The 12,827-nt window shown below is 40.6% G+C and overlaps 1 protein-coding gene across 1 annotated transcript; it reads right to left on the bottom strand.

Moving 5' to 3' along the window:
- Positions 1-8,537: 8,537 nt before the first annotated feature.
- Positions 8,538-10,652, bottom strand: LOC127080292 (uncharacterized). Its single transcript, XM_051020615.1, has 4 exons — positions 10,556-10,652; positions 10,083-10,273; positions 9,417-9,977; positions 8,538-9,299 (listed from the first exon to the last, which is right to left on the bottom strand). Exons 1-4 carry the CDS (start codon positions 10,650-10,652, stop codon positions 8,538-8,540), a joined length of 1,611 nt encoding a protein of 536 aa, XP_050876572.1.
- Positions 10,653-12,827: the final 2,175 nt, after the last annotated feature.

The following is a 12,827-nucleotide window of genomic DNA, read 5'->3' as shown; positions in this document are numbered from 1 at the left end:
TCCAGCGTTTGAGGAAGTATAAACTCCGCTTGAATCCCAATAAATGTACTTTTGGTGTTCGTTTTGGTAAATTGTTGGGCTTTATTGTCAGCGAGAAAGGTATTGAAGTTGATCCTGCCAAGGTCAAAGCAATACAAGAGATGCCTGCGCCCAAAACTAAGAAGCAAGTTAGAGGTTTTCTCGGCCTCTTGAATTATATCTCAAGATTCATTTCACACATGACTGCCACATGTGCGCCTATATTCAAGCTTCTTCGGAAAGATCAATCTTGTAATTGGACCGAAGACTGCCAGAAAGCTTTTGATAGTATCAAAGAATATCTGCTTGAGCCTCCGATTTTGCCTCCACCTGTTGCAGGAAGACCATTGATCATGTATTTCACTGTGCTTGAAGAGAGTATGGGTTGTGTTCTTAGATAGCAAGATGAAACTAGAAAGAAAGAATTTTCAATTTACTACCTTAGTAAGAAGTTTGTCGAATGTGAGACTCGATATTCTATGCATGAGAAGACTTGTTGCGCATTGGCTTGGGCTGCTAAGCGTCTGCGTCAATACATGTTGAATCATACCACTTGGTTAATATCCAAAATGGATCCAATCAAGTATATATTTGAGAAGCCTACTTTAACTGGGAGGATTTCCTGTTGGCAGATGTTGTTATCAGAATATGATATTGAATACCGATCATAGAAAGCGATCAAAGGTAGTGTCTTGGCTGACCATTTGGCTCACCAACCGATTGAAGATTACCAGTCAATGCAGTATGATTTTCCCGATGAAGAGATCTTATACTTGAAAGTGAAGGATTAGGATGAATCATTGCTTGAAGAAGGGCCAAAACCTGGTTCCCGTTGGGGCATGGTATTTGATGGACTTGTTAATCAGTATGGTAATGGAATTGGGGCGGTGATTATTACTCCACAAGGCACGCATTTTCCATTTACAGCTAGATTGACCTTCAAGTGTACAAATAATATGGCAGAATATGAAGCTCGCATTATGGGGCTTGAAGAGGCCATTGTTCTCAGAATCAAGTATTTGGACATCTATGGAGATTCAGCTTTGGTTGTGAATCAAATAAAAGGTGAATGGGAGACAAATCAACCCAGTTTGATACCATATAGAGATTATGCGAGGAGGATTTCAAATTTATTTACAAAGGTTGAGTTTCATCATATCCCTCGAGATAAAAACCGGATGGCAGATGCTCTTACAACATTGGCTTCTATGATCGTGGTGAAATTCTGGAATTAGGTTCCCATTCTGATTGTGATGCATCTTGATAGGCCAACTCATGTGTTTGCTGTTGAAGAAATCAAAGCTGAAAAGCCATGATATTTTGATATTAAATGTTTCCTCCAAAGTCAGATTTACCCGCATGTGGCATCTTTGAAAGATAAGAATACTTTGAGAAGATTAGCCAACAATTTCTACCTGAATGATAATGTACTGTACAAGAGAAACTTCGATATAGTTCTGCTCATATGCGTGGATAGACACGAAGCAGACTTATTGATCACTGAAGTCCATGAAGGTTCCTTTGGTACTTATTCCAATGGACATGCTATGGCAAAGAAGATGTTGCGAGCAGGTTACTATTGGCTGACAATGGAATCTGACTGTTGCAAGTTTGTAAAGAAATGCCACAAGTGTCAAATTTATGCAGATAAGATTCACATTCCTTCGACACTATTGAACGTCATTTCCTCCCCATGGACCTTCTCCATGTGGGGAATTGATATGATTGGCATGATTGAGCCCAAAGCGTCGAATGAACATAGTTTCATTTTGGTGGAAATTGCCTACTTCACAAAGTGGGTTGAATTGGCATCGTATGCGAATGTAACCAAGCATGTTGTTATGAGGTTTATCAAAAATCAGATTATATGCTGATATGGTGTGCCAAGTAAGATAATTACTGATAATGGATCAAACTTGAATAATAACATGGTGGAAGCTCTTTGCAAAGACTTCAAGATTGCACATCATAATTCTTATCCCTACAGACCTAAGATGAATAGGGTTGTTGAAGCTGCAAACAACAACAACAAGAGGATCATTCAGAAGATGGTTGTGACGTACAAAGATTGACATGAGATGCTCCCATTCGCTTTGCATGGGTACCATACATCCATTCGCACTTCAACAAGGGCAACCCCTTTCTCACTTGTTTATGGCATGGAAGTTGTACTCGCAGTAGAGGTTGAGATCCCACCATTGTGTGTCTTGATGGAAGCCAAGTTGACCGAGGCTGAATGGTATCATACCAGGTATGATCAGCTGAATTTAATTAAAGAGAAGAGGTTAACTGCCATGTGTCATGGTTAGTTATATCAGAAGAGAATGAAGAAGGCTTTTTGTAAGAAGGTCAGGCCTCGTGTATTCAGAGAAGGTGACCTTGTGCTCAAGAAGATCCTAACTTTCAAGCCAGATTCTAGGGGAAAATGGACTCCTAATTATGGAGGCACATATATTGTTAAGAGAGCCTTTTCAGGCAGTGCTTTGATTTTTACAACTATGGATGGTGAAGAGTTCCCTCGTCCTGTGAACGCAAATGCAGTCAAGAAATACTTCGCCTAAAAAGAAAAGAACAACTCGCTAAGTTGAAAACCTCAAAGGGAGGCTTAGGAAAAAATGAGCGTCCCGGTGGATTGAAACTCAAAAGGGCGATCCAGGCAAAAATTAGAGACATAAAAACAGAAAAATCATCCTGATAAATTGAGTATCCCAACTTGGGGCAATTTATGAAAAAAGTTAGGGATTATGGCAAGTAACTACATCCTGTTGATCTTCAGTTTTGAAGACATTCTTAAGCAAATATGTCAGTTCTGATTCACCATCCCCGATGAAGTTGCCAAGAACACAGTGGACATCAAAAGTTGGTAGAATGATTAGTGATCATTGTATTTAATGTAGCCCTTTTCCATGTAAATTACCATTTTTCAACTTTTGTAAAGATTTATGGAGTCTTGTCATTTACAGACTACCATTCCATTAAATACAGTTGAGCTTTTTATCCAATTGTTTCTACTCTTGTTTAATTCAGTCATCTAGATTTAAATTTTATTATGATCATTTTTGAAATTAAATTTTTAATTAAAATCATATTTTCTTAAATATATAAAAGCAGTTATTTTATGCAATCAATATCATTTAGAGGAATATCAACAACTGTTTGAAAAGCGGTAAACCCTAAATGTGGAGCAGTATTGGGTCTCCCCAAGAAGTGGTGGAATCCTTATTTCATCCCCGACAGCATTTCCCCAGCCGAATTCTGTTGGTTTCCCCAGCCAAGTTTGTTGGATTCCCTTGAGTTGTAGGCATGTTATTTTGGCAGTTAACACGACTTCGGTAGAATTTTTTTTCTCCGCAAATCTTCAGAGTTACTCCTGATTTTGAGCAGCTATTATGTTAGTCCCCTGCAGGGTTGTCTCCCATTTGATATGGAGTTGATCTAAAATTCCCCGCAGAGTTTGTAGCAGTTTCCTCAGCAGATCCTCTCCTTGTGCTTTACCCAGCCAAGATTGGGCTTTCAAGATGTTTGTTTCTCTCTAGCAGTTGTTTCCCTCCCATGAGGATTGGCTAGGTATTGTATCGATGATTCAAATCAGTGACACTTGTATCCTTTGCGATTGTGTTGTCAACATAATAATCATATATGAATATACATATACATATACATATATACTCATATAATTTCATTATTGCACTTTGTGATTCATCTTTCACTTTGGTCCTCTGCTATGGTGGTTTACTTTTTCCCCATGTAGATTTGGTTTATCTGTCCTCTTTCAATTATAGAGTGTCAGCTCATTAAGCAGAAAGACTTTAACCTTTCTCTTTCCCCACTGAGTTATTTCCTCGTGGATGATCATTATTTCAGTTTCCTCCCCAGTTGATTATCTGGATGAAACCACTCCCCTTGAGTTATATCCTCATTGGGTTGAGTCTTTAATTGAATTTTCTTTCTAGGTTTTTCCTAGATAGATGCTTTTGGTCCCCTGAGATCTTATTACCGAGTAACTGGTAATATTATTATCATGTTTGTCACTTTTGTCCAATACCCGGCAAAGGTAACCTTGTTTCCCCAACAAGATTCGCTTCTACGTCTCCCAGGAAGTATATCCTTGATATGTTCATCCTAACTGATGACCGATATTTTCTTCCCTTGTTTGAGTCTATCCTTGATATGTTCATCCTAACCAGTGACGAATATTCTCTTTTTTGTATTCTACCCAGTATCCAGTAGTTGTAATCCCTATTTTGTTCTCCAGAGAGTTGATCCTTGATATGTTCATCCTAACCTATGACGGGTATTCTCTTTTTGGTATTTTATCCTGTAACTTATAGATGTAATTCCTATTTTCCCCTCTGAGTTTATCCTTGATATGTTCATCCTAACCGATGACAGATATTCTCTTCTTTTTTGGTATTCTATCCAGCATTTGATAGATGTAATTCCTACCTTTTCAGGCAGTTTATCCTTGATATGTTCACCCTAACCGGTGATGGATATCCTCCCTAGAATCCCCAGGCAAGTCTATCCTTGATATGTTCGTCCTAACCGATGAAGGATTTTATTTCCTTTGAGTTTATCCTTGATATGTTCACTTAAACCAGTGACAGATATTCTCTCTCTTTGGTCTTCTGCCCAGTAACCGGTAGTTGTAAATCCTATTTTGGCTTTTCCCAGCTGTTTATTCTTACCCAGTAATCGGTAATGAATACACCTCCTGGTTGCTTTCAGCGAGTTATCCTTGATATGTTTACCCTAACCGGTAACAGACGTCCTCCCTGTCAGTAATGATCTTGCTTGGGATTCCATAGCGGCAGATAATCTCTTTCTTGATAAAGCGAGTGACCACATGTCTCGTCACATTGGTGTAGGAAGCAGCCTCCACCCATTTAGTAAAATAATCAATGGCAACTAGGATGAAGCGATGAGCATTGGAAGCCTTAGGCTCTATAGCACCAATCATGTCGATGCCCCACATTGAGAAAGGCCAAGGTGATGTCAAAACATTCAACAATGTTGGCGGTACATGCATTTTGTCAGCATAAATCTGACATTTATGAAATTTCCTTGCATAGCTGAAACAATCGGACTCCATGGTCAACCAATAATAACCAGCTCTTAAAATATTCTTGGCCATGGCATGTCCATTAGCATGGGTTCCAAAGGATCCTTCATGAAACTCCTTGATTGACATGTCTGCTTCGTGTCTATCCACGCATCTAAGCAGGACCATGTCATGGTTTCTCTTATAAAGCACATCATTGCTCAAAAAGAATTTGGACGATAACCTCCTTAGAGTTTTCTTATCCAACAATGTAGCATCTTCTGGACACTCTTGACTTAGAAGATAACACTTGATGTCATGAAACCGTGGTTTACCATTAGTTTCCTCTTTAATCAGTTGACATTATGCAAGCTCAATATGGAATCTGACTTGGTACATTGATGCTAATGTTGCCAAAACGTCAGCCACTTGATTTTCTACTCTTGGGATGTGATGGAAAGTGACATCGTCAAAGTATTCAATCAACTTTACAACATGAGCATGATACGGTATTAATTCCACATCACGGGTCTCCCATTCACCTTTGACCTGATAGATTACCAAGGCCGAGTCTCCATACACCTCAAGGATCTTGATTCGTAGATCAATTGCAGCTTCAATACCAAGGATACAAGCTTCATACTCTACGACATTATTCATACAATCAAAACACAACCTTGTTGTGAAAGGGGTAAAGCCACCATTTGGATTCATCAAAACAACTCCCACACCATGACCACTGTAATTGGAGGAACCATCGAACGCAAGCTTCAATCGAGGTCCTGGTTATGGTCCTTCATCTGAGCTTGGGTTCACACAATCCTTTATCACCATTATATCCTTATGGGGAAATCAAACTTCAATGGCTGATAGTCTTCAATTGGTTGGTGAGTGAGATACTCTGCTAAAACACTTCCTTTGATTGCTTTTTAGGTTACGTACTGGATGTCATATTCTGAAAAGAGCATCTGCCAACGGGAAAGTCTTCCAGTCAAGGCAGGTTTCTTAAAGATATACTTTATTGGGTCCATTTTTGAGATCAACAAAGTAGTATGGCAAATCATGTACTGCCTTAAACGGCGAGCAGCCCATGCTAGTGCACAACAAGTTTTCTCCCAAAGAGAATATCGACTATCACAATTGGTAAACTTTTTGCTTAGATAGTAAATTGCATGTTCTTTCTGACCAGTTTCGTCATGTTGCCCCAACATGCATCCCATTGACTGTTCAAGTACAGTTAGATACATGATTAATGGCTTTCCTGGGATAGGTGGAATCAGAATAGGAGACTCTTGCAAGTATTGACGGATCTTCTCAAAAGCTTTTTGACAATCAGAGTTTAATTCAATAGCTTGATCTTTTCGAATCAAGTTGAAGATAGGCTCACACGTGGCCGTCATGTGTGAGATAAACCTTGAGATGTAATTCAAACGTCCAAGGAACCCTCTAACTTCTCGCTCAGTGTGTGGAGCAGGCATTTCTTGTATAGCTCGGACCTTGTCAGGGTCCACCTCAATTCCTCGTTGGCTAATAATGAAACCAAGCAACTTCCCTGAACGGACACCAATGTGCATTTTGCAGGGTTTAATCGTAATCTAAACTTTCTGAGGCATTCAAACAACTTCTTCAGGGGGTTCATATGATCTTCTTCATTCTAAGATTTAGCAATCATGTCATCGACATAGACCTCTATCTCTTTGTGTTTCATATCATGGAAAAGAGTGACCATAGCTTTTTGGTAAGTTGCCCCGACATTTTTGAGACCGAAATGCATCACCTTGTAGAAAAAAGTTCCCTAAGGGGTAATAAAAGTGGTCTTCTCCATGTCATCTGGAGCTATCATGATTTGATTGTATCCAGAAAATCCATCCATAAAGGAGAATACAACAAAACTTGCAGTGTTGTCTACCAGAGTATCAATGTGTGGTAAGGGGAAATCATCCTTCAGACTAGCTTTGCTTAAATCCCTATAGTCAACACACATTCTCACCTTGCAATCCTTCTTAGGCACATGTACAATCTTAGCTACCCATTGTGGGTACTGCGCCACTGCGAGGAAACCAACGTCAAATTGCCGTTTGACTTCTTCGCGAATCTTTAGAGCCATATCTGGTCTTGTTCTTCGGAGTTTCTATTTTACTGGCGGGCAATCTAGATGAAGCGGTAGCTTGTGTTCAACGATGTCGATGTCTAGGCCTGGCATATCCTGGTATGACCATACAAATACATCCACATATTCTTGTAGCAGCTTGACCAATCTCACTTTGATGCTTGCTTCCAGTGTGGTGCCGATTTTGACTTCTTTCTCCTCTTCCTCTGTGCCAAGGTTGATTGTTTCCACTGGTTCTTTATGTGGCTGAAGTGCTTTGGACTCGTGCTCGAGCAACCTTGCCAATTCGTTGGGGACGTAACAATCTTCTTCACCCGCTTCTTCCGCTTGGTAGATAGGGGAGTCAAAGGTATGAGAGGGAGTAGAGTCATTGGATTCAACGGGGTTATCATTTATTTTGCATGTTTGAATGAATGATTTTTTAGAAAAAGTAAAAATAAAAGATGCACAAATGGAAAAAGATTTTTTTTTTGTTTGAAAAGATTGCCATTTTTTTAAGAGAAAGCAAATAAATGGATAATAAGAACTTAACAAAATGCATTTCATTCACTAATAATGATTATTTGAAAATGAAAAGGGGCCCTACAACATGACCCATTAGCCTTGGGCAGAGCTAAGGATTTGAAAGGAAAAACAACAATTATTACTTTAACAAAGGAAAAATTTCAGGGATCTCAACCGCCTTCCAATTGTTCAAAGTTGTCTCAAACCGGTAAACCAAACATGGCTCATCTTCCTCTTCGGTGTTGTCTTCAATTGCGTTGACCTGATCTCCATGGATGAATCTGGTACTGAGGAATACTTCTTGGATGCTGAGGGTTTTGGCATTTGCAGGGACCCAAGCTTGTTTCACGATGGAAGGAACATACCCAAGACCGAAACGATCATGCTTTTCACGAACATCAATAAGCTAGCCCCAACCTTCAGTGTTTCCTCCTTCAATACTAGACTTGGCGCCTTTTAGAGAAGCGAAAGATGAAAAAGCTTTCCCAACAGGGTCCTTCATCTCCACAAAAGTGACGTTGGCTATTTCAAGAGCTTGGAAAGAAGTTTCCAAAGCGTCCTCATCTGCCTCGATATACCTGAAGGATGAAAGGTGACTGACCACAAAGTCCTCCTCTCCAGAAATGATGATCAACTGATTGTCCACTACAAACTTCATTTTCTGATGTAAAGTGGAGGAAACTGCCCCTGCAGCATGAATCCAGGGACGCTCCAATAAGCAACTATACGTCGGATTAATATCCATGATTTGGAAAGTAATCGAGAATATATGATGGCCAATCAATATGGGCAGTTCTACCTCTCCAATCACGGTTCTCCGGGAACCATCAAAAGCTTTCACCACCAAGGCACTGGGCTTCATGGCTAGTACTTGATAAGACAACTTTGGAAGCATTCTCTTGGCATCACATTTAAAGAAGATCCGGTATCAACCAAAACTCTTGCTAAAGCATCATCTTTGCACTTCACTGAGATATGGAGAGCACGATTGTGATTTTGTCCATCTTCAGGTAATTCCTGTTCACTAAAGCTTAAAGTATTGCAAGTTGTGATATTTGCAACCACCCCATCAAACTGGTCTACTGTTATGCTTTGTGTTACATGACCTTGGCAAAGCATCTTCAACAAAGCCTCCCTATGGGCTTGGGAGTTCAATAGCAGAGACAAAATAGATGGTGTCTGATGCAGGTGATCCACAACCTTGTAATCACTTCTCTTTATCAACTTTAGGAATTCAACAACATCTTCAGATTGGACGACTTCAGGTTCTTTAGCAGGAGCTATAACTGTAGATTCCTTGGCCGGTACTTGAGGAGTCACATTGAATTCAGGTGTATAGATCCGACCACTATGGGCCATTCTGCTCATTCCTGCAATATTGGTGACGTCTTCATTCACAATTTCTGTCACTTCACTATCTTCACTTCCTTCAACGATCTTGTCCATAACGGTGATCTCATATTTCCAAGGCACAAATTTGGTGCTTTCATATGGAAACGACGTAGGCATACAGATCACAACAGGTGATGGATGACTATTCGTAGGCATCACTCTCCTACTATAGTAAGGGATTTCAACCGATTCAGGTAAATTGAAACAAGGTTCAATTACTGACACATCTTCATTCTTTGTAATAATGGAGATTTGAAGCACTCATTTTTTCATCAAGTCTTGAATATTATCTCGTACCATCTGACACCCTCTTGGGTGTGCGACACACTCTTCACAGCTGTCATGACAAACATCAATCATACCAGCTTCGACCAATCGGGCATGGAATGCTGCCAAAGGAGTCTTAGCATCATCAACCTTATCAACCATAACACCAGCAGAGGCATCTTCAATTGCGTTCACTATAGGGTATCCATTGAGAGGAAGAGGATTATTCTTCACGTTTGGTCCTATATCCCTAAAATACAGAGTCTTGCTATCAATCAGCTCACGAACCCTATGCTTCAAAGCATAGCAACCCTCTAGGTCATGCCCGAGGGAACCCTCATGAAAAGGACAATGTGCATTAGGGTTGTACCAGGGAGGCAGACGATCAGGTGGAGATCCCATAGGTCTAGGAACCACCAAACATTTTTGCAACAGAGAGGGATAGAGCTCAATATATGACATTGGAATTGGATTGAAGGTTGCCCTATCCCCATGTCTCCTGTTTTGATTTTGAGCCTTTTTTCTTGGAGCTTGAGCTCTCGGTTGTTGATAGGCAGGAGCGACTGGTGCTTGCTGATAATCTGGGGGAGCAGGAGCACGTTGTTGAGCTGGAGCTGGTCGATAAATTGGAGGTGGTTGATAAGCCTGAGTAGGTTGTTAATTGAAGGCGGGTGTCACAGCGGCTATGTACAATTGTGGGGCGTACTGAACGGGATATATAGGCTGCTGATATGGAAAAGGTTGTTGAACATACTGCTGTTGTGAATATTGTTGTTGATGTCTTCTTCTTGGAAGAGTTCTTCCTTGGCCAATAGACACATCATTGGTTTCACCTTCCTTCTTTTTGGGAAATCCTCCAGAGAACTTCTTTGGATTAACACTTGAAGTTCCGGCCACAGCTACAAGTTTACCATTTCTTAAGCCATACTCAACACGAGCTCCTACAACAACAAGTTATGAGAAACCCAAGGAAGCACTTCCAACCATTTTCTCGTAGAATTGGGGTTGGACAGTGTCAATGAATAGTTCAGCAAGCTCCTTTTCGGCAAGAGGTGGCTCTACTTGAGAAGCCAATTCTCTCCATCTCTATGCATATTCCTTGAAGGACTCTTTGTCGCGTTGGAACATGCTTTGTAGATGTCTTCTATCAAGCTCCATGTCCATGTTGTATTTGTAGTGTTTGATGAACGCGTCTGATAGGTCTTGGAAACATCTGATCCTACTTTGATCCAGACTCAAATACCATTTGGAAGGAGCCCCACTAAAGCTATCTTGGAAATAATGGATTATCAGCTTGTCATCTTCCACGTGAGTAGCCATTTTACGGTAATACATGATGAGATGGTTCTTTGGGAAATTATGCTCGTTGTATTTGTCGAAATCCGGAGTTTTGAACTTAGTCAGAATCACCAACCCAGATACAAGGCACATTTCTTTGGCAGTAGAACCAAAGACGTGGTCTCCTTCCAATGCTCAAAACTTCTTCTCCAGGAGCTGCATGTTCTCCTTTACTTCTCTAAAATCTTCAAATCTCACTTCATCACCACTAGAAGTTGACTCAGCAGTCTGATATAGGTGATGTTGATCTTCAAAATGCGGAACAGGCCTAGCATAGGCAGCTGGTGGAGCAACAATGTGAACGATTGGACGTGCATCGATGTAAACCGGCAATGGCACAACTTGTTGGAGAGATTTCCCCATTGCACACACTACTTCTTCTCGAGGGATGAAGTCGTAAGGTAACCCATATGGAGGTAGGGTTGAAGGTAAGGACCTCTGAAGTGGGACTTCGATTACTAAGCCCGTGATCTCCGAAATCACGGTCGCTTGTGGAGCTTCAAATCTGAAAGTCAAAGCTTGTACCATTTCTCTCATTTGGGACATGTCCCCCTTAATCTCGTCCAATTCAGCTCTAGCTCGAGCACTTTATTTATCTTATTCAGCCATCCTTTGTCTTGCTCAGGCGCGCGTATTGTACGGGTTTTGAAGATTCAGCATGAAACTGGAGAAAGAAAGAACAGAGTGAGACTCTATTTTGAAAATGTATGAATGCATCTTGTTTGCAAAACTCTTGGTTAGTTTCAGTTATTTATTTCAGAAAAGCCACAACATTTATTCGCAAGTATTCAAAGAATAAAGCAATAAAACACAATAACATGAATCTCAAAAGAGATTTTTTCATTAATTTAGAACAAAGTTCAAATACAAACAAATGCCTACGGCATACAGGTCTTCTGAACCGTAGCAAGGTCGGTAGTTAGCCCCTCCAATATCACCTTACAAAATTTAATGAAATTAAAAACTTGATGTGGAGTGTTCTCTGGACACATGCACCAATCAGTTTCTTGCAACTTCCCAGGTAACTCTTGCATGATGGAATTTGCAAATCTGGACAGCCTTAGAAATTTGCCCTTCCACTCAGCGCAAAGTCCTTGGAGGTCTTGAATGATGCGCAAGTCTTTGGCCTTGGTAACCTTTATGTCTTTATAGAGGTTTCTCTAATATCTGCACTCATTTAGCAACATGAAATAGGCAGCATCCTGATCCATACCCTTAAGTGCCTGGATCCTGACATCGGCTTACTCCAACTGTTAATTCAAACGTGTACAAACCCTTTCCGACTCTTCAGTCCCCAGCTTCTCACGTTCCAAAGCATCCTTGTACTTTTGAATGGTGTTCTCAAGTTCACGAGTACGAATCTCAGAAATCAGACGTGGTTCCCTCTTTATTTCAAGAGTCAACTCTAGAGATTTGTTGAGCTTTTGGGTCTGGAGTACAACTTTATCCAACTCTTCATTCTTCGTCTTGAACACAGATTTAGTACCGTGGAGTGCTTTTCCGAACTTTTCTCTCCTTGCCTCAGACTCCCTGGCCCTTTTATTGGAAACTTCAAGTTCTTTGTCCTTCTTCTGCCGACTATCTTTCAAATTTCCACTCTCCACCGAGACTCGGCCGAGCTTAACCCTCAAGTCAGTATTTTCCAATTCCAACTCCTTAATACGGGCATTAAGCTTCTCCACATCTTTAGGTAATATGGGTTTTGGCTCAGGAACCAACGGATATATAGAAGGATCAAATGGAAAAGGGAGTTTAACCATTTGAACCCTCTCTCTCACCCAACAAGTATAGGGCTCTCGAGCGATGACATTTCTCTTACCCAATTCTTTATCCTTTCTGATAATTGCTTGTCATGACCTCTTGATCTTCTTCACCATGGGGTGATCTGCTTCAGCATTGTGCAAGATGAAGGGCTCTAAAGCTTCAGCTCTTGGAGGGCCATTCATAGGGTAACCGTGCTGCCTCAAGGATAAACAAAGGGTTGTAGTTGATGCAACCCTTGGTTCCTATCAAAGGTACATTGGGGAAGTCACCAATGCTGACAATAACATCCTCAATTTCCCAATCCCTGATATACCACTTAACATGATTGGAGGTGAGAAAAGCTAAATTCTGAGATGGCTTGAGTTCCTTTGAGACAAAAAGGACTTCTTCGGG

The sequence above is a fragment of the Lathyrus oleraceus genome, chromosome 5 (genome assembly GCF_024323335.1).
Source record: "Lathyrus oleraceus cultivar Zhongwan6 chromosome 5, CAAS_Psat_ZW6_1.0, whole genome shotgun sequence".
Lineage (NCBI taxonomy): Eukaryota > Viridiplantae > Streptophyta > Magnoliopsida > Fabales > Fabaceae > Lathyrus > Lathyrus oleraceus.
The sequence above is the reverse complement of the archived record's forward strand: the minus strand, read 5'-3'. Positions and strand labels throughout refer to the sequence as shown.

Excerpts from the sequence above, each read along its gene's own strand:
- LOC127080292 (XM_051020615.1), bottom strand. The coding sequence starts at position 10,652 with ATGGCTACTCACGTGGAAGATGACAAGCTGATAATCCATTATTTCCAA. Across the intron at positions 9,978-10,082 it reads AATATTCACAACAGCAGTAT|GCTTATCAACCACCTCCAAT; the intron begins GTTCAACAACCT and ends CAACCTACTCAG. Across the intron at positions 9,300-9,416 it reads TCGAAGCTGGTATGATTGAT|AATGAAGATGTGTCAGTAAT; the intron begins GTTTGTCATGAC and ends ATTATTACAAAG.